A 22,994-nucleotide genomic window follows, 5' to 3' on the forward strand; every position below is an offset into this window, starting at 1 on the left:
TATGAGCTGAAAGTTTAGAGGGACGGACAGGTCTTCGTAGATTTGCAGTGGTCTGATACTCCTTCCATTTCAATATTATCGCTTGCACAGTGCTCCTTGGGATGTTTAAAGCCTGGGAAATCTTTTTGTATCCAAATCCGGCTTTAAACTTCTCCACAACAGTATCTCGGACCTGCCTGGTGTTTTCCTTGTTCTTCATGATGCTCTCTGGGCTTTAAACGGACCTCTGAGACTATCACAGTGCAGGTGCACTTATACGGAGACTTGATTACACACAGGTGGATTCTATTTATCATCATTAGTCATTTAGGTCAACAATGGATCATTCAGAGATCCTAACTGAACTTCTGGAGAGAGTTTGCTGCACTGAAAGTAAAGGGGCTGAATAATTTTGCACGCCCAATTTTTCAGTTTTTTTATTTGTTAACAAAGTTTGAAATATCCAATAAATTTCGTTCCACTTCATGATTGTGTCCCACTTGTTGATTCTTCACCAAAAATTACCGTTTTATATCTTTATGTTTGAAGCCTGAAATGTGGCAAAAGGTCGAAAAGTTCAAGGGGGCCAAATACTTTCGCAAGGCACTGTATGTATGTATGTATATATATATATAATGTATACACAGTATCTCACAAAAGTGAGTACATCCCTCACATTTTTGTAAGTATTTTATTATATCTTTTCATGTGAAAACGCTAAAGAAATGACACTTTGCTACAATGTAAGCTAGTGAGAGCACAGCTTGTATAACAGTGTAAATTTGCTGTCCCCTCAACAAACTCAACACACAGCCATTAATGTCTAAACTTATTTTGTTCAGATGGTGCCAAGCGTTTGTGGCAGTAACCAAGTGAGGATTACAAAGACAAGTGTGTCTTGCCTACAGTCAAGCATGGTGGTGGGAGTGTCATGGTCTGGGGCTGCATGAGTGCTGCCGGCACTGGGGAGCTACAGTTCATTGAGGGAACCATGAATGCCAACATGTACTCTGACATACAAAGCAGAGCATGATCCCCTCTCTTTGGAGACTGGGCCGTAGGGCAGTATTCCAACATGATAACGACCCCAAACACACCTCTAAGATGACCACTGCCTTACTAAAGAAGCTGAGGATAAAGGTGATGGACTAGCCAAGCATGTCTCCAGACCTAAACCCTATTGAGCATCTGTGGGGCATCCTCAAATGGAAGGTTGAGGAGCGCAAGGTCTCTAACCTCCACCAGCTCCCTGATGTTGTCATGGAAGAGTGGAAGAGCACTCCAGTGGCAACCTGTGAAGCTCTGGTGAACTCCATGCCCAAGAGGTTTAAGGCAGTGCTGGAAAATAATGGTGGCCACACAAAATATTGACACTTTGGGCTCAATTTGGACATTTTAACTTAGGGGTGTACTCACTTTTGTTGCCAGCGGTTTAGACATTAATGGCTGTGTGAGTTATTTTGAGAGGACAGCAAATGTACACTGTTATACAAGCTGTACACTCATTACTTTACATTGTAGCAAAGTGTCATTTCTTCAGCATTGTCACATGAAAAGATATAACACTTATGAGTCACGTGGCACCGGGGAGAGAAAATGGGCACAATTTGGACATTTTGACTTTGTTGCCAGTGTTTTAGACATTAATGGCTGTGTGTTGAGTTATTTTGAGGGGACAGCAAATTTACACTGTTATACAAGCTGTACACTCACTACTTTATATTGTAGCAAAGTGTCATTTCTTCAGCCTTGTCACATGAAAAGATATAATAAAATATTTACAAAAATGTGAGGGGTGTACTCACTTACGTAAGATACTGTATATATATATATATATATAATGTAGTCTGTCAATAACATTAACACAAAAGTTTTTGGTAATGTCCACACTGTAACATATATTTATTGTTTAATAACCATGACAGTCGTTCCATAATTTTTATACTTGCTGTAATAGGGTGACAACACTGGTAATTCTGCAGAGAACTGTAAAGTGTATCTAAACCAAAAAAAAAATGTAATGACTTTGGACAGCAGCAATGCCACCCGGTGGAGAGGGTAATGTTACATAGACTAGCAGATTTAGATGGACTTTACTTCAATGACTAACAAATTAAAGCCTTACTCCACCCTAACACTTTTCAAACAGCTAGAGAAGCGTTTCTTTTGGATTAAAGACTTTCCATAAAAAGCCGACTAGAGGCCAATTTGCACGCAAAGCATCAATGTGAAGCTAGCCTTAAAGTGTTACTAAACCCAGGACCCTGCATTCACTATATCTGGTCTCCCACAGCAAACAGAACATGGCAATGCAAAAGATTTAGTAAATATAAACTGCTAAATATTTTTTCTCATCAGCAGTTAGAGCAGTCTTATGACTTCTATCAGTGTCTGGGAAAAGGTTGTAGGAGTTTTCATTCTGCTCTGACTGTCCTATAAGGCTGTAGGATCCCTGGCCCTCTGTCTGGAAAGTGTTGATTGGCCCTGTGCTGATCACATGCATTCTTCCAAGAAAAAAAAAAAATTATTCAGCAATATACACCAAACAGAGCATGTGAAGCTTGTCCCCTAGCCTGTGTCTCATCGGGAGATAGATTGGGGGCAGTAGAGAAAGGGGAGGTTAAGAGAAGGATTGAGTAGCCCTTTTACACAATGCAGAGGAATAACACTTAGTTACATAGTTAGTGAGTTTGAACCTATGATGTGTGTGTGTGTGTTTGATGTTAACCGTGCATTGTATACCCCTTTATGTTGTGGTCTTTAAGGTGCCCGTCTAATAGGTTTTTTAAACTATCGATGCTCCCTGCTGAAACTATTGCTTGTGGAAGAGAATTCCACATCCCCACTGCTCTGAAAGTAAAGAACCCCCTGCGTATTTTAAGGTTAAACTGTTTTTCCTCTAGTTTTAGTGATTGGCCACGTGTCTTATTGAATTCCCTTTCTCTGAAACTTTGTTCCATATGCTCGGGTCACCAGTACAGTATTTGTACATTGATATCATATCCCCTCTCAAGCGTCTCTTCTCCAGAGAGAATAAGCTCAATGCTTGTAGTCTTTCCTCATAGCTGAGATCCTCCATTCCCCTAAGTATTTTTGTTGCCCTTCTCTGGACTCTCTCCAGTTCCAGCACATCCTTCCTGAGGACCGGTGCCCAGAACTGGACAGCATACTCCAGATGTGGCCGGACCAGAGTCTTGTAGAGTGGGAGAATAATCTCTTTATTTCTGGAGTGAATCCCCTTTTTTATACATCCCAGTATTCTTTTGGCTTTGTTTGCAGCGGCTTGGTATTGCATGCCACTGCCAAGCCTGTTGTCCACTAGGACCCCCAGGTCCTTTTCCATCCTAGATTCACCCAGAGGTTCCCCCCCCCCCCCCCTAGTGAGTAGCTTGCATTCGTTTTTCTGATGCCCAAGTACATTACCTTACATTTTTCAACATTAAACCTCATCTGCCATGTAGTTGCCCACCCCGTTATTTTGTTCAGGTCTGCTTTTAAGGTTACAACGTCCTGCATAGAAGTTATTGCCCTGCTTAGTTTAGTATCATCCGCAAATACCGAGATTGTGCTAGATATCCCCTCCTCTAGATCATTTATGAATAAATTAAACAGGATTGGTCCCAGGACAGAACCTTGGGGGATCCCACTTTCCACACTCGCCCAATCCGAGTACTGCCCATTTATCACCACCCTCTGGACTCACCCCTGGAGCAAGTTCTCTATCCAGGTACTCACCCTATGGTGCATACCGACGTACCTTAGTTTGTACAGTAAGCGTTTGTGGGGAATGGTGTCAAATGCCTTTGCAAAGTCCAGATACACCACATCCACAGGTCTTCCTTCATCTAGATGGCAACTCACTTCATCGTAGAAGGTTAATAGATTGGTCTGGCAAGAACAATTTACTTAGGTTCCACAGTAAGTAGAACAAGCATGCTTTACTGCATATACAGACTGATTTTACTGTTGTGGGCAGTGGCGACCCAGCTCGTCTTAGGACTCCTGGCCAATTGGGTCTCAGTACCCACTTCCTGTTCGGCCAGGAGGAGAAGCAAAATATTGAGCACCAGCTGCCACTGGTTGTGGGTTTAGTAACAGTTTAAGGACTAGTAAGCTGCAATATATTACGGTTTTGATTTGGGGGTTTAGATACACTTTAAGTAGGGCACAAAGATATTAACAGCTAGCTCCAGCTAACACTTTTTAGGCAGTTACAAGAAAAGTTTATTTATTTTTTAAAGGTTTAAAGCGGTTGTAAACCCCATACATATACCCAGTGAAGTGACCAGCATTAAGTGATACACAGAGATTAAACAAATCCTCCTACATAAGTTGCAGCTGTGTATTTACAACCATTTCTACTGTAGATCATTCTAAAAACTCAAAGAGAAAAATATTTATTTTTTTGATCTAGGAGCAGGGGAAGGGATATGAAGTCTTCAGAGAGGCGAAAGCTCTGAGCCCTGATTGGAAGGAAGGGACAAATCCCCTTCTCACAGTACAAAGAAAAAGCATAGCTGGGAATATGAGTCACAGGCTGAGTGCTGCAGCTCCCTCCCAATCACCATTTTTAACTCTTGGTGCCTGGAAAAGCTGTCAGAAGTGACATATGCTAATAAAAAGGAACCACGCAGTATAGAAGGATGTGCTTTTTTCATATTTCATGTCTAAAGTTTACAACCACTTTAAACCACATGAATAAAAGCTGAACATTATAAGCACTCCTGTCAGTGTCAAATAGTTTACCCCAACCCCTCTAACTGTCACTTTTGCCGGACAGCTTGGCCTGTTAAAGGAAGTGGAAAAATACCAGATCAATTGGCAAGACAGGTAAGAAAACTATGTTAAGGGGGGGTTGAGAAAAACAAATATAGCTGTTTTAATGCTGTTGACAGACTGCACTGAATTTGTCATTTTTTATTTTGCTTTGAGATCTACTTTAAAGCCCATCTCCAGGTATCATCCTTTTCACACCATAGACATAGCCCCTCATAGACCCTGACATCTTTCTTTAAAGCCTTCCCGTGATTATGCAGCAGCAGCCGCACCGTCATCACAGGCTGTGCTTTGTGAATAGAAAAGTACAGAGAAGGGGATGAAAATGTGACACCAGCACTGGTATCTGTTAAATCTGGTAGCTCTACTATCAGTGGAGATTAAGTGGAGGATTTGCATAGCTTATGAATTATATGAAAGGCTATAAGGGACTACAATGATAAAAAAAAAAGGATGGTGCCCAGAGTTGGGCTTTAAGTGTTGATTGTTCAGATTGGATATCAATAGTAATTTCCTACATACTGTATTAGCAAAGTGTTTTTTTTAAACTACCCACCTAGTTTGCTTGCAACATATGTATGCAGAAGAGTCAAAGATAGGCAATGTAAAGGATGCTAGGTAAGGTTTAGTACTGCTTTATTTTTTAGATTACTTAGAGGGATGTTTTTTTGCATTACATATTTATGCACTGTTTATAAAGAAAAACAGTATATCATTATTAATTTCCTTGTGTGTATCTTGTATTCAGGACCCCTCTATATTTTTGAGCTGATAGAGAAGTAGATTCTTAGGTGAGTAATATAAATTGCTTTTTTTTTTATTTTATTTTTTATTTTTTTTTATTTTTATTTTTTTAGAAAGTACAGTTTTATCATCAATTTCTTTTGTTTTTATAATTTGTAAATCAAATGACTGCCTTTACATGTGCAGCTGCAATAATTACTGGTGCTCTACAAACAAGTTACATAGTTACATAGTTAGTGAGGTTGAAAAAAGACATCAGTCCATCCAGTTCAACCTATGATGTGTGTGTGTGTTTGCTTTTAACCGTACATTGTATATCCCTGTATGTTGTGGTCTTTAAGGTGCCCATCTAATAGTTTTTTGAAACTATCGATGCTTCCTGCTGATACGACTGCTTGTGGAAGAGAATTCCACATCCTTACCGCTCTTACAGTGAAGAACCCCTTACGCATTTTAAGGTTAAACCGCCTTTCCTCTAGTTTTAGTGAGTAACAGTAAAAAGTAAATGTCACGTTTTCACTCATTTTCACAAAAGGTGCTTTTATTTATTTATTTTTTTATTTATAACAGTCAGTACACAAAAACATTTACTCCAGCCTTCACAGTATAGAAACTCCCATGTATTTGGTAGAACTGGATGGATCATCCGCAGTGTCACCAATGGTTTTTGCATATTTAAAAATACAAGTTACCATAGCTATCATTGTTTTTTGCAGGTGGAAGGGGTGGCGTTTGATCCCAAGGGATAGATTATAGTGTAGAAAAGATCTTTCATTTACAACAAAATTTTTCTTTAATGTTAGCAACCCCACCGAACCCCCATCCCCCACCCACCATTATTAAGATAAGATTGTGTGTTTCAGATGCAGTACTATTTCTCTGGTATGTGATGGACATTGAGGTTAGTCCATAAAACACACCTTCATTCTGCCTAGCAGCCATGAAAGGACTTACAGAACATATTTCGAGTGGTTCAATCTGTGGCTATCTACATCCACTTAAATAATTTTTTCTTCCTTTATACAGAGATGAAGTTCTTAAAAATAAGATATTTTGGGGCCTATTTAAGAAAGATTTGTTGTGTAAATGCCTCAACATTCGCACAGACATCATGAATAGTCCCCATAATGTGTCTAATATGTGTATTTCCTATCATTGTCAGCCCCATCTAGTGGCCATAATGCGTTTTTTAAAATACCAAAATCAGTAAAAGAGCACCTTAATGACCACTAAATGCATCTGTCAATCATAGTGAATACATTTAAAAAAAGACACGTCATGGGGATATTTTTGACAGCTGTGTAAAAGCTGAGGCATTCACAAAGTACATTTTTTAAACAGAACACTTAGGCCTTGTTCACACAGGGGTACTATCGTATACACCCATGCAAGGGTTATGTTTCCCGGTAGGGGGATATACAAGTTTTCTGTACATTCCACTGCAGGCAGTCCCATTCATTTCAATTGGGCTGCAGTGGCTGCACAGACACAGCCACTGCATCCAATTTAACAGTCGTGTGAGTGCTGGTGCAGAGCCCTGTACACACACTGTCTGCACTCTTATACACCCACAAAAAAAAAAATGTTTTAGCTCTATACACTAAAAAAAAGAATACAGTGCATTGTGGCTATATACAGTATGTATTCTACTGTTTATACACTATATTGTCAAAATAATTGGGACACCTGCCTTTACACGCACATGAACTTTAATGCCATCCCAGTCTTAGTCCGTAGGGTTCGATATTGAGTTGGTCCGCCCTTTGCAGCTATAACAGCTTCAACTCTTCTGGGAAGGCTGTCTACAAGGTATAGGAGTGTGTCTATGGGAATGTTTGATCATTTTTCAGAAGCACATATGTGAGGTCAGGCACTGACGTTGGACCAGAAGGCCTGGCTCGCAGTCTCTGCTCTAATTCACCCCAACGGTGTTCTACCGGGTTGAGGTTAGAACTCTGTGCAGGTCAGTCAAGTCCTTCCACCCCAGTCTCACTCAATAATGTCTTTATGGACCTTGTTTTGTATACTGGTCCAAATCTTTTGGTGGAGGGGGGATTATGGTGTGGGGTTGTTTTTCAGGGGTTGAGCTTGGCCCCTTAGTTCCAGTGAAGGGAACTCTTAAGGCATCAGACATTTTGGACAATTTCATGCTCCCAACTTTGTGGAAACAGTTTGGGGATGGCCCCTTCCTGTTCAAACATGATTGCGCACCAGTGCGCAAAGCAAGGTCCATAAAGACATGGATGAGCGAGTTTGGGGTGGAGAAACTTGACTGGCCTGGACAGAGTCCTGAGCTCAACCTGATAGAACACCTTTGGGATGAATTGGAGCAGAGACTGCGAGCCAGGCCTTCTCATCTTACATCAGTGCCTGACCTCAGAAATGTGCTTCTGGAAGAATGGTCAAACATTCCCATAGACACACTTCTAAACCTTGGGGGCAGCCTTCCCAGAAGATTTGAAGCTGTTTTAGCTGCAAAGGGTGGGCAAACTACGGACTAAGACTGGGATGCCATTAAAGTTAAAGTGTTACTAAACCCACAACAGTAAAATCAGTGTGTACTGTATATGCAGTAAAGCATGCTTGCTATACTCACTTAGGAAACTAAGGGGTAATCCTCTGCTCAGTTTGGTGTGTATTGCGAGAGGTTTCTTTATTCTTGGGAGAGTGTATGTGATTAGCACAGGACCAATCAGCACTGTCCAGACATGTTCTGACAGAAGGTCTGAAGCTCCAGAAAGCCTCATAGGACAGCTCAGTGCAGTATGAAAGCTCCTCCTACAAGCTTCACCAGGAACAGACAGAAGTCATAAGACTGCTATAAACTGCTGATGTGAAAGGGTATTTAGCAGTGTATAGTAACAAACATTAATAGCATTTCCATGTTCTGTGTACTGTAGGAAACCAGATATAGTAAATGCAGGTTCTGGGTTTAGTAACACTTTATTGTGCATGTAAATACTTTTTTGACAATATAGTGTATTTAGGTTAAAAAATGCTTTCATATCTTTGTGGTGTTTATAGCATTTACCTATATTCGTAAAGGTAAATTATTAGCCATTTTAAATTGTAAAAACCTACTGACAGACATCCTACCATTATTAATGTTAGCTAGAAAAGTCTCTTCTGTATAATCCTTGTCACAAATTGTTGGTAAAGGCTCTACTTTCCTATTTTGGGCACCTGTACCTAAAGCCCAACTCTGGTAAAGTGGAGCTGCTCCCATCTGGCAAGGGTTAACTACATGTTTTGTCTACAGAAAAGAAGAAGCACTTTTACTTACCTAATCCTTGGCTCCTCCAGCAGACAGTGCTCTCTCTTTCTCCAGGGATAGACTGACCCTCGTGTCATTACGTACAGTGCAGGACTATGGACCAGGTCAAATGAGTAAATCAATTTATATCCCCTAGACCTAAATGAACAATTAACTCTTGCGGGCACAACCCCACTGCAAGGGATCATTTTTTAAAGTTTCCCGGAGTTGGTCTTTAGCAGAACAGCACCGTCTTCTGGTACACCAAGTAAAGCATCCAGGTGACCCAAAAGCCAACTTTTAGCTTCCCACAGCTATAATTCAGCTTTTGTGAAAACTGCCTCCTGTTCCTCTCTCAAAATGACCTCAGCTAAAATCAGTACCGGAGAGTGAAGTTGACATGCAACTAATAGTGATTTTATCACACTCACACGTTAAAAGTGTAAAATTGCAGTTACAGCACTCAAGCATGGGTTTCGGCTTCTGGTGTCTTCAAGGGCTTACCGCCCTTGAATAAGCTGAAAGGTTAAACCAGTAATATTATAGGACACATAGCATAATTTATTTAAAAAAGGTTTTACTAAGTTTCCAGAATTTAAAGAGGAGCTACAGACTTTAGCTGCTGACTTTTAATATTGGGACACTTACCTGTCTAGGAATCCAGCTGTGTTTTCACCCGAGCTGGCTATCAGCTGTTGCCGCCATAATCTCCACCAAGGGAAACCGGCAGAGAAGCCTTGCATCTTCACAGGTGGTTCCCTACTGTGCATGCGCAAAGCGAGCTGCGCTCTCTGATTGGGCCAGCTGCAGGAGAAGGAGGAGGGGGGCCGAACTTCCCGCTGAGTTCGCCACAGCGAACTTACCGGAAATGGGAGCCGGTATCTGTCAAAACAAGGTACCTGCCCCCCCCCAAGAGGTGACCAATGTGGCAACTTGGGGGCAGACAAGAGAAGCTTCCCCTTTTGGGTGGAGCTCCGCTTTAATGTAATTGACATCATTAGACATGTTTCTTTCCTCCACTAAAGAAAAGGACAATTTTGGTGACAATTACAGTTTTGTAATTCAGTTTTAAAGTACAACTAAAGGCAAAACTTCTTTAAGGTTTTGAACATGGATTAGAACATTTGTCAGTTTTTATTGCTGTATGTGTCCCCGTTACAGAGATTTGCCCTCCCTATTTGTTCTGTATACCCTTATCATTGAAAGTGAGAGCAAAAGAAAATCCAAAATTTTGGGTTGTCCCTAGAGATGTCCCGAACTATTCGCCGGCGAACATCGCTTGTTCGCGTTTGCCTCGGCGGGCGAACATACAGTGGGTACGGAAAGTATTCAGACCCCCTTAAATTTTTCACTCTTTGTTATATTGCAGCCATTTGCTAAAATCATTTAGGTTCATTCTTCTTCCTCATGAATGTACACATAGCACCCCATACTGACAGAAAAACACAGAATTGTTGACATTGTTGCAGATTTATTAAAAAAGAAAAACTGAAATATCACATGGTCCTAAGTATTCAGACCCTTTGCTCAGTATTTAGTAGAAGCCCCCTTTTGATCTAATACAGCCAGGAGTCTTTTTGGGAAAGATGCAACAAGTCTTTCACACTTGGATTTGGGGATCCTCTGCCATTCCTCCTTGCAGATCCTCTCCAATTCTGTCAGGTTGGATGGTAAACATTGGTGGACAGCCATTTTTAGGTCTCTCCAGAGATGCTCAATTGGGTTTAAGTCAGGGCTCTGGCCATTCAAGAACAGTCACGGAGTTGTTGTGAAGCCACTCCTTCATTATTTTAGCTGTGTGCTTAGGGTCATTGTCTTGTTGGAAGGTAAACCTTCGGCCCAGTCTGAGGTCCAGAGCACTCTGGAGAAGGTTTTTGTCCAGGATATCCCTGTACTTGGCCGCATTCATCTTTCCCTCGATTGCAACCAGTCGTCCTGTCCCTGCAGCTGAAAAACACCCCCACAGTATGATGCTGCCACCACCATGCTTCACTGTTGGGACTGTATTGGACAGGTGATGAGCAGTGCCTGGTTTTCTCCACACATACCGCTTAGAATTAAGGCCAAAAAGTTCTATTTTGGTCTCATCAGACCAGAGAATCTTATTTCTCACCATCTTGGAGTCCTTCAGGTGTTTTTTAGCAAACTCCATGCGGGCTTTCATGTGTCTTACACTGAGGAGAGGCTTCTGTCGGGCCACTCTGCCATAAAGCCCCGACTGGTGGAGGGCTGCAGTGATGGTTGACTTTCTACAACTTTCTCCCATCTCCTGACTGCATCTCTGGAGCTCAGCCACAGTGATCTTTGGGTTCTTCTTTACCTCTCTCACCAAGGCTCTTCTCCCCCGATAGCTCAGTTTGGCCGGACAGCCAGCTCTAGGAAGGGTTCTGGTCCTCCCAAACGTCTTCCATTTGAGGATTATGGAGGCCACTGTGCTCTTAGGAACCTTAAGTGCAGCAGAAATCTTTTTGTAACCTTGGCCAGATCTGTGCCTTGCCACAATTCTGTCTCTGAGCTCTTCAGGCAGTTCCTTTGACCTCATGATTCTCATTTGCTCTGACATGCATTGTGATCTGGAAGGTCTTATATAGACAGGTGTGTGGCTTTCCTAATCAAGTCCAATCAGTATAATCAAACACAGCTGGACTCAAATGAAGGTGTAGAACCATCTCAAGGATGATCAGAAGAAATGGAAAGCACCTGAGTTAAATATGAGTGTCACAGCAAAGGGTCTGAATACTTAGGACCATGTGATATTTCAGTTTTTCTTTTTTAATAAATCTGCAACAATGTCAACAATTCTGTGTTTTTCTGTCAGTATGGGGTGCTATGTGTACATTCATGAGGAATAAGAATGAACTTAAATGATTTTAGCAAATGGCTGCAATATAACAAAGAGTGAAAAATTTAAGGGGGTCTGAATACTTTCTGTACCCACTGTATGCGATATTCGGTCCGTCCCCTATACATCATCATTGAGCAAACTTTGACCCTGTACCTCACAGTCAGCAGACACATTCCAGCCAATCAGCATACCCTCCCTCCAAGACCCTCCCATCTCCTATAAAAAAGCAAGGACAGCATCCATCTTAGATTCATTCTGAAGCTGCAGTGTTAGTTAGAGCAGGGAGAGTGCTGCTGCTGCTGCTGCTGCTGCTGCTGAATTAATAGGGAAATCATTAGCTAGGCCAGTGTTCTGTCTCCACTCCTGCTGTCAGGACGTCTGGTGAGTCTGAATTTCAGATACTTCTCCCGGTACTGTGTGGTGGTGGCAAGCAAGGGTGGTCTCCATAAGTCGCACCTGTGATCCTTCATGTTTGCACTTTCATTGCTCTATGCACTTTATACCTATGGACTTTATGGACTCCTATTGATGTGATTTCATGCTTTTTTGTATTTATGATTTTATGCTTATATTTATCACATCAGATTCATATATTTTGGCATATGTTATCATCCTATTTATTTGGTAAGAGGTTATCACCATCCCTGCTCTACTGAAATTCGAATGAAAAAGCCAGTTCCTCTTTTTTCTGGATTAATTTTATTTTTTATTATATTTACTCATTTATGTAGCAGCAATTTGTGTTATTTGTGTTTAATCTGTCATTAATTTAGTACAAGTAGTGATATTTATATATTTAATTTTTCCTCTGTAATATAATTGCAGTTGCCTGCCAGTGAGTGTCAGGCCCACAGACTGTACTGTGCCCACTGCCCACCACTCATATAGGGTGGCACAGCACCTTGCAGATAAAAAAGTAATTTAATTTTTCCTCTGTAATATAATTGCAGTTGCCTGCTAGTGAGTGTCAGGCCCACAGACTGTACTGTTCTCACTGCAAATGGACTGTTTGCGGTTGTTTGCGGTGTGTTAAATGGGGAGTTTGGTCTGTCGGAGTTTGGTCTGTCACTGTGAAGCGGGCGTAACCCTTACACTACCTGATCGATATAACATCATACCTGATCGTATACACACACTGGATGTTTTAAAGCACGTTATTCCAAACAATTTAGGAATGTTAGGTTATTTATGCCCTTTATGGATTAAAACCCGACTCTGCGTCAACTACGCAATTTTCCATGGGAGTTTTGCCATGGATCCACCTCCGGCATGCCACAGTCCAGGTGTTAGTCCCCTTCAAACAACTTTTCCATCACTATTGTGGCCAGAAAGAGTCCCTGTGGGTTTTAAAATTCGCCTGCCTATTGAAGTCTATGGCGGTTCGCCCGTTCGCGAACATTTGCGGAAGTTCGCGTTCGCCGTTTGCGAGCATAACATTTTATGTTCGCGACATCTCTAGTTGTCCCCAAGACAGTAATAGAGGCAAAATGTTCCAATGGGGACCTAGTGGTTCCCAAGGGAGTCCCTTAATTTACAGAGAGTTCCTCTCATTTCCTGTGTTGGCTATGGTACAGAAAGTGAAGGTAAATCTTCCAAATGGGACACAGATGGCAAAAAATAAACTGACAGGGCTTACTCTTCCTTACTCTATCCAAAATGAAAAAAAAAGAAAGTTTTGCCTATAGTTCTACTTTAACGGTAGTTCTGAGTATAAACGTTCTACTGTTAAAATGCTGTTATTGTTCTGGGAACTATCTCCCTAATTGTCTTGGAGCAGAAGATACACACTAATGGCCAGTGTCCAGTAAAAACCTATGTCCCTTTGGATGTCAATTATAAACATTCTTGAATAGTAATGAGACAGTCGACTTGGAAACCATTGCTCTGATTCCTAAATTGTGTGATTTTCTACAGTTCAGACAACGCTACATGCAAATATTCCGGAGAATTGCAAAGTGATGAATTGGCGATTCTCCCGATTCAGTCATCCTTATTACTGAGTTATAAATAATGTACATATTGGAAAAGGTACCAAGAACATGAACGCTTGTTTTTTTCCATTTGCACATTTTATCAATGTTTCTCGTTGAACCTGAAATCAAAATAACAATTCCTATTTCTGCTTGCTCATCTACAATAGCTAAAAAGTATTTGATTATGAAAAAAACATGATTTATTTAGCATTTTTTTGTTTTTGCATGTTCCTAGTATTATTCTACCATACACACACACACTGCTAAACCAACTTGTATTACGTTCTTGCCTGGTTTAAAATAACAGCTCTACAAGTAAAACATTATTTGTCTGTAGCACCCTCCTAGATGGGTGCTAGGCAGGGAGAATAGTTTGCTCTGCCTGCTTAACAGGGGAGCAGCAGATAAAACATAGTCTGCTCTCTCTGCTTATCAGGGAAGCCTGATCGATAGTTAGGCCTGCTCATTGTGCTCAGTGTGTATTCATCTGTTCTGAGGGAGTGTCCCCACTGTATCCAATAGGGAGGCCTGTTGGACAGTGGATGAAACCTGGCCAATGATACACAGGCTTTTGTAACTGTCCCAGTGGGTTGGCACACAGAGAGGTGCATTATGGGATAGGGTATAAAAGCCGAGAGCACATGAGGCAGGGGGTCTTTGGGCGGGAAGCCAAGTCCCAAAAGGAGAATATGGCTGTTTCTATTTCTGCAACTGGGAAAGGTGGTCACAGGCAGTTGGCCTGGTGACCCTGAATGTGTTGCTGAACGCAGAGGTCCAGAGGATGCTGACAAGTGGAGTTTGGAGGCAACGGTGACTCTGGAAAAACAGTATCCCTGAGTACATAGGAACTTGCCCATGGGGTCTGCCAGGAAGGGGACCACCCCAGAAGCTAGGGTCAGCGGACAGGCATTAGCACACCAGTGTTGAGAGGAGAGGGGGTGCCAGTTAAAGAACCCTGAAGAGAATAACTAAAACAGGAACCTTTAAAACTATCTTCACTTCAGTGGCAAGGTGAAGCAGCGGCTTTGCCGCACACTACAGCTAGTTGTCCTCAAGATTGTGCATAGTTCTAGTTGGAGTATACCACTCATCCCTTCTCCTATCCCAGTTCTCAATAAAAACACAAAATCCAACATCCCCTGGATTGATTATTGACTGGGCCAGGGACTTTCAATGCTGTTTGTCTGTTATCAGTTGCTAAAGGTAACCCAGGGGAATCTAGAAAGAGGAATTCTCAGCAGTCCTCTAGGGGGCAGTGCTACATGTCTATAGAATGTAAAATGCAAACAACAAGAGGAAACCTGTCATGAGGGAAACACAAAGGCCGCCATCGCTGACTTCTTTTTAAAACTGTTGGATCAAGCTTCTATGTCAGAGCAATTATGCAGTCAGCATTCAAGATAGCCAGGTACTTAGCATTTTTAAAAATGGCAGCCTAGATATTACTTTCAGTAAATGTTTAATTTAATCTGCAAACTACCATTGTCTTCTCTGGAGATTGACCACTTTAAAAAACAATATTTTTCACATTCTGTTATATAACATTCACCAAAAAAAATGTACAAATCAAAATTTTTTAACATTTTAGGCCAATTTGTTTTCTGCTACATATCTTTGGTAAAAAAGATTGTAATAAGCGTATTTTGATTGGTTTGCGCAAAAGTTACTAACTACGGGAAAGATTTGTCATTTTTATTGTTTTTTTTTTTTTTACCATTAATGGCGGCGATCTGCGATTTTTTTGTGGGACTGCGACATTGCGGCGGACAGATCAGACCCCTAACTGACATTTTTGACCTTTTGGGGGGACCGGTGACATTACAACAGTAATCAGTGCTAAAAATATGCACTGGTACTGTAATAAGGACACTGGCAGGGAAGGGGTTAACACTGTTGGTGATCAAGGGGTTAAATGTGTGCCTCAGGCTTACTGACGTGTGTGGGGGGAGGGGGTTGTGTGGCACAGACACAGATCGCAGGTTCAGCTATGCGGAATCCTGTGATCTGTCCCTGCCTGTCACAGAGAAGATCCGCTTGCTTTGTTTACATAAGCGGACGGATTCTCTTAGCCTTTCCCAGACGATCGGGGAAGAGAGACGGTGATCGCCATCTCTCCTCCCCTGGCCCGAGTCTCGCTGGTCTGAAATCTAAACACAGGTGTGACCGCCTTTTGTCCCATGTCTCACAGTTTGATCTTTGATGTTATTTGATGAAGAATAAATTACTCCTCTTTTGATTTGAATTTTCGGAGTGCGGTCACTTTCTTCTATTCCCGACGCTGTGTCTAAACAGGGAATCAGGGAATCTAGCGGCGTAGGTTTACGTCGCCAGATCCAGGGCTGCCACCTTGCTGCAGTAGCAGCAACGTGAGCAGTCCTAAAGTGGTTAAAAGTGTATGTTTTATTATATTTGTAACGTTAAAGCTGAACTCTAGACAAACATCTAAATACAAAGACATAAGAAATCTGTTTGTGTGTCTGTCTACTCAGCTCTGAAAGTTACACAGCCATGTCAGACAGGCATCACTTTCTCTGTAATAGAAGTAATACAGTGGTGTCATTTCTCCACCCTAGTATGCTGATTGAATAGTGAGGGATTAGGAAAAGGTACGATGAAGTCTTGGCCCACTCTGCTCTTCCCTTCTATCTGCATGTAAGGCCCCTTTCACATGGGCGCCTCCATTTTGCAGAATCCGCTTGCTCAGGGGGGATCGCTCCGCTGAGCAGGCAGATGACAGGTCCTTTGCAGAGTGGACATGGACAGAGTCCCGCTCTCCTCTATGGGTAAATCCGGTGGAAACAGACTGTCTGTTAATTTTCATCAGATTTTCATCTGATCTGCCAGATGGATGGAAAATAGGACCACCATCCGTCTGGTTTTTACGGGCAGGATCGGATAGCGGCGGAAGTCCGCTTACATCTGCCACTCCATAGGGGAGAATGCAAGGTCTGATCAGGTCCACCTAAAATACTCACAGATGGACCTGATGGGACAGCCCATGTGAAAAGGGCCTAACTTGTCAGCATGCAGCACACCTGATTGGCTTCCAATCGTTTCCCTTCCTCTATCACTTTGAGGGCCGGTTCACACCAGAACACAGTGCAGGAAAGGAGTGTTCCATGCGTGTTTCCTGCACCACCTTCAAAATGCACTGCTTTTGCAACTTGCTGTAGATGCCAATGCATTTTAACGGGCACCCCAAATGCACATTGCAAATACAGTGGGTTTGCAGGAACCAGATCGCGATATACCTTGTTTTTCAAAAGTAGTGCATGCACCACTTTTTGTGCATTGATGTGTCATTTGCAATCCATTCAAATAAATAGTCTTCCAAATCACACTGCAGGGGAATGCACAGGAATCGCACAGGAACACGATCCATAGAAAAAAAAGAACGTGTTTCGGAGGCCAAACTCACTCCTTCATCAGGGCTTAAGAATTTTGACTGTTCTTAAACAGACTCAGGGAAGCAGAAAGCAAGAACTGGCTAAACTGGAGCTGTATTTGGTTAGCCATAGCAGCATAAATCCACAACAGATAGACAACAGATGCAGCGCTCTTAACAGGGGAACCTCTAAATAAAGTTCATGGATGAAGTCCACAGATGGGTGCTCTGGCTCTGAAGTCCTACAGACAACAAGTGAGCAAACAAATCCAGTAAGTGAGCCAACAACTCCAAATCCGTATAGAAAATGTACTTGTTACATGAAAACTTGATCAAGGCAGTTTGCCGAAACATGTTAGCCTTCCCGCATATAGCAGATAGCTGCCATAACACCGGTATTTTTCTACACGGCTCCTCTTTCACATAAAAGTGGTCCCAGGGGTGGATTTTATGGGCAGCGGGAGAGGTGCCCATCCCCTCACCACCGCTTCCCGAATTCGTAGGTAGCTGGGAAAACTATCCGGCCTGTTCCAGTCCCAGGCAGGAAGTCGAGTGAGGGCAAAATGGCCCCCACTCCACTCTATGGCGTTGGAGCGACATCATACGCGGCTTCTGCCTAACGCCCTTAAAGGGCCCATTTTTTTCTTGCAGAAAATTACTTTTTTTTTTTCTTTTAAGTGAAGATGGGAGATCTGAGGTCTTTTTGACTCTAGATCTTTCATTAAAGAGGACCTGTCCTGCTTATTTCTATTACAATGTTTACATTCCTTGTGATAAAAATAAAAGTGATCAGAATTTTTTTTTTAAAAGGGACAGTGTAAAAATAAAGGGTAAAATTAATAGGAAAAATTTTTTTTAAGTGCCCCGTCCCTTCGAGCTCCTGCACAGACGTGAATGCATACGCAAATCGCGCCCACATATGTAAACAACGTTCAAGCCACACATGTAAGGTATGGCAACGATAGTTGGAGCTAGAGCAATAATTCTAGCCCTATACCTCCTCTGAAACTCTAAACTTGTAACCTGTAGACATTTTTAAATTGTTGCCTATGGAGATTTTTAAGTATCAATGTTTGTCGCCATTCCACGAGCGTACACAATTTTGAAGCATGACATGTTAGCTATCAATTTACTCGGCAGAACATTCTCTTTTAAATTATATAAAACATTTGGGCTAACTTTACTATTTTCTTATTTTTTAATTAAAAAAAGTGTATTTTTCCCGGAAAAATAACGTTTGTAAAACCGCTGCGCAAATACGGTGTGACATAGTATTGCAACGATCCCCATTTTATTCTCTAGGGTCTCCATAACCTCCCTGGTGGTCTGATTATGTCAGAATTTTTGTGCTAAAAGCCGTACATTGTTTTGCATGGAAATATGTTGTTTCATATTTATATTTTAGGAATAACCCATTTAAATCTGTCCAAACAAGAGTATAGTAGACATCCCGGGTAGGATAAAGTTTGAAACACGAAATCATAAATTATAATAACCTCCCTAACGGTATTCCCGAGTGTGGCTCGGGGTTAATATAAAGTACCAAAAGCGGTAACCCCCGAGCCACACTCTGGATTACCCCACAATAAAACTCACCTTCCCCTGCGATCCCCCACCGTCCTCCACCGTCGTCCTCCAGCCATCCTCCCGCTCTGTGCTCGGCCAATGCTGGCACCTGTCTTCCGGTTCCCTTCCCTGCGAGCATCGCGAAGCAGGGGGATGGAACCGGCAGCAATTTCAAAAATGTAAATACACCAAATGACATGATACAAAGTTGTGATCCTAACGGATTACACTGTATCATGCTATTTCACCATAGGATTTCCCCTGATGACTTTTCCAGTTCTTTGTGCCTGGAAAAATGAGAAAGACCATGGTGTCTAAAAAGCGTTCTTTTTACGCAAAAGCATTTAGACGAACTGGAAAACAGAGAAACAGAGTTACTTGAAGAACTGAGCAATAGCGATTTGTAGGAAAATTCGCATCAGGTACGGAAAGTGACGAGAGCGATGATTCTGATCTCTCTTTCTGGCACATAGCTCCATTGGAAATTCTGAAGAATCATTTGATATACTTCACAATTTTTTTTTAGTTTTGGTGCAGAATGAGCAGTTTCATCAAATTCAACATTATTTTCATTTTGCACCAAACCTAAAAAAAATGTGGGAAGTGTATGAAATGATTCTTCAGAATTTCCAACGGAGCTATGTGCCAGAAAGAGACATCAGAATTGTCGCTGTTGTCACTTTCCGTACCTGATGACGAATTTTCCCACGAATTGCTATCGCTCAGTTCTTCAAGTAACTCCCTTTTTGCTGTCGCGGTTTTCCAGTTCGTCTAAAAGCACTTTTGCGCAAAGAGAACGCTTTTTGGACGCCATGGTCATTCTCAATTTTCCGGGCACAAAGAACTGGAAAAGCACAGGCAGGGCTCTGGAAAAATCACCATGTGAAATGCTGAGGTGAAATGGCATGATACAGTGTAATCCGTTAGGATAACAACTTTGTGTCAACTTGGTATATTTACAGTCTTGAATTTGCCGCCGCTTCCACCCCCCTGCATCGCAACACTCGCAGCGAAGGGAACCGGAAGACATTAGCTGAGCACACAGCGGGAGAACAGCGGGAGGATGCCAGGAGGACGGCGGGGGTTTGCAGGGGAAGGTGAGTTTGATTCTGGGGTAATCCTGAGTGTGGCTCGGGGTTACCGCTTTTGGTACACTATATTAACCCCGAGCCACACTCGGGAATACCACTAAAGAGGTTAAAATATATATGTTGTTTACAAATTAAAATCAGTATTTTTTGATAGGAAATTACTTAAAACCCCCAAACATTATATATATATATATATATATATATATATATATATATATATATATGTGTGTATATATTTATATATATATATATATGTGTATATATATATATATATATATATATATATATATATATATATGCAAAACAGAACAGATACATATATATAATGTTTGGGGGTTTTACGTAATTTTCTAGCAAAAAATGCTGATTTTAACTTGTAAACAACAAGTGTCAGAAATAGGCCTGGTCCTTAAGTGGTTAAAGTTTATGTTGCAAGCAACTATTATTATGCTATATATAGTGATTAGAACTGGTTTGTATTCTGAGCCTGAATGTTAAAAATTAAATATTTATCACTCAATTTCAGAGTATTCTATATATATATATTTTTTTTTTTTTTTGTTTTAATTAAAACTAAAAATGTCCATCTCCATGTTTATGTTGATCTTCTTGTGAAACTACTGGAAAAAAAAATTGTGACAAGTATGCATTTATCCTTATGCAAAAGAAAGCATTGGGGGGGGGATTCTATTTGAAATGCAAGTTGTGCTTATGACTTCCATTCTGTTGTTTTAGGTCCAAGTAACAAAGACAAATCATCAATGTAGAAGTTTAAAGGAGCATTCACACAAATTGCTTCCTGGAAACGAAACATTCCCTTGGATTGTATAAAGAGGGCAAGAAAGTATACGTGATTGTATTTTCTTCTCCTTGGATCAGAATGATGCTAGTTCTCACAGTACACAAGTGGATGTATTAGCAGATGCAAATATTGCAGTCCCAGGAAGATGGAAAAACTGTCTTATTACTGGTGCTTTAGTGCCCTCTACTGGAAGTCTCTCTGCTTTTCCTTCTTTTTGCACTGGTAGCTCTAACTCAGTCACTTTGAGTTACAACATGATGTTTGCACAGACAGTAATGACATAAAAGAGACCTAAGTGTTATGATCAATCTGGACATCAAAGACTGTGAATTAAACTAAAAGTGCCATAAATGCCGCCTGAGTTTGAGGCAGTGGGACATATTAGGTTTGTTTTGCAGGCAGCCACATCATGTGCCTGTATTTTGCCTTAACCCAGCCAAAATGTGATTGTCAGAGGAGGAAAATCTTACGTTACCCGTGAGGGCTTGCTATAGGACGTTGGTCACCTCGCAAAGGCTTCCACCATCTGCATCTTTGTTGCTGCTCTGGGGATCCGACTCTCTGATTGGACTGCACATTTGATAGGACCTCTCTATAGCATCACACCTCCAAACAGAATACAGCAGTTGGGTGGCTCAGAAGTATTGCCTTTAAGTTTTGATTGACAAGCTTTCCTAGTTCAGACAATATTTGTAAAAGATTGACAGAGGTGCTATGTCAGTATAGTAATTTATGATGTTGGTAATAAATGCAATCGTAGTATATGGCAATAAAAAGCCCAAATATTACATTTGTAAATGCCATATGGCTATTCACAACAAAGCTTCTTAATTGAAAATATTATTTATGCTAGAAAGCCATTAGTTCTGTGATTCTGGATCCCCCCCCAATGCATGATGCCCAACTTCCCGAAGGTCTGTCCTATTGCATAGGCAAAGGAGGCGTTCATTGCTGTGCAATGTATCCCATAACTTCTTACTCAAATTAGTCTAACTTAGGGCAAAGGATTTTCTTAATATTCCATAGAACATGCTGAGTAGAAAGTGTCAGAAAAAAAAAAGGCTGCTCTTTTGTCATTGTTTTTATCTTTTGCCACTGTTGGTGTTTTTTATGTGACTTGTCTTTTACAAAATAAAGTGTACATCTAAAGATTTCTATAGAAAATCAATTAAACGTTTATTTAGTATGAATATTTTATACTTCCGTTTAATGTATAATATGGTGGATGTGCTTTTTTTCATGATATAAGAAAACAGTTTCTTTTGTGAATATCTGAAACTTTGTGATGTCTGGGGAATTTGTTAGTATATTAAAATGCATATTTTATCTTCCTGTAACCCTGTGATTATAAAAAGAAATGAACATTAGCTGACAAAGATATCCTGTTTCAGGAAATTACTATTCCACTGTATCATGAACTACTAAAAATACTTTTTTTTTTACGCTTGATGATAAATAATATTCCTTTAAACATTTAGCTGTGAAATTGTTTTCTACTGTTTGCAAAATTAAGTAAAATGTCTCATCAAAGGGAGGAAAATCAAAAATGGTAAGGAATTTGGATAGGATTTATTATTATTCCTACACTCAGTATTATCTCCTTAGTTTGTTAGGCTTCATGCTCCAAAAGGGATATTCTATAAAATGGGATTGAAAGAAAAAGTGGAGGTGTTGCCTGCAATAACCAGTCAGAATCCAGCTTTTCAATATGTTGTGTAGCATTGAAATGAAAAGTAAACTCAGATTAGTTGCTATGAAATGCAAATCAAAATTCTCATTCCTCCAACCACAGAACACATATGTTAGGCTTTTGTCGTAAAAAAAAAAAAAAAGAATATTCACAAAATGTATCATGGGTGTTTTAAACAATCATTTTTATTGCTGGCTGTTGGTAAAACCAAATCTCAAATATTAAAAGTGAGTCCCCGATCCAGGGAGCCTGAATATCATGAGACGTTGCTCCAGCACTGCCCAAATCTCTCATGAGATTTGGATCCATAGCTTTCCCAATATCCAGAGAAAATACCCATGGCAGCACCCTTGCCTAGATGAGCTCACCAGCAATTTTGGTGTAAAGTAAGAATTTTTTACTTTTTCTGTTTTTTTTTTTTTTTATTTAACTGAGCATTTTTTACATAGGGCATCTACTAGATAATGCAAGGTCTTCTTTAAAAGCTAATCTGTTTTCCCTTATTATACGTATTGCAAGAGGTTTGTGAACCTGCTGTAATTACTGGTTTCCTCAAGAGTGACTCCTAAACACGGTTTTATTGTCCCAAACAAAATCTGCATAAAATAATATCCTAAAAAGAATTGTATGGTTTTATGGAACATATTGTTTGAACATTCACAGTCCTGACTACAAAAAGTATGTGAACCCCTTGTATTTAGTAACTAAGCCAACCTTTTTTAAGAACAAGAATCTCCACTGTTTCCTGCAGCTGGCAAGGCTGAATTTCTGAATAACTATGACCTAGGCTGGCAAGGCTGACTTTTTCCAAATTTATGATAGACTGGCCTAGGCTAGAAAGGCTAAATTTTAGAATAGCCATGATAGACCGTAACCTAGGCTAGCAACGC

General features: G+C 40.8%; 1 protein-coding gene across 3 annotated transcripts in view; it reads left to right on the forward strand.

Annotated features, from left to right (window-relative positions):
• The window catches only part of NKAIN2 (sodium/potassium transporting ATPase interacting 2), a gene marked incomplete at its 3' end in the record, with an annotated part of 1,265,187 nt that extends 1,243,482 nt beyond the window's left edge, over positions 1-21,705 (forward strand). The window contains exons 7-9 of one of the 3 annotated variants that reach the window (XR_014225095.1): positions 4,760-4,809; positions 5,504-5,546; positions 20,348-21,705. Coding sequence is in view for 2 of the 3 variants with exons in the window: in XM_082252276.1 (XP_082108402.1) it covers positions 5,504-5,522 (19 nt within the window). The remainder of the gene's footprint in view (positions 1-4,759; positions 4,810-5,503; positions 5,547-20,347) is intronic. The other 2 variants (XM_082252276.1, XM_082252277.1) reach the window with 2 other exon arrangements.
• Between the last annotated feature and the right edge of the window lie 1,289 nt (positions 21,706-22,994).

Source organism: Pelophylax lessonae (assembly GCF_965119305.1).
Source record: "Pelophylax lessonae genome assembly, chromosome: 3".
In the NCBI taxonomy this organism is placed as follows: domain Eukaryota; kingdom Metazoa; phylum Chordata; class Amphibia; order Anura; family Ranidae; genus Pelophylax; species Pelophylax lessonae.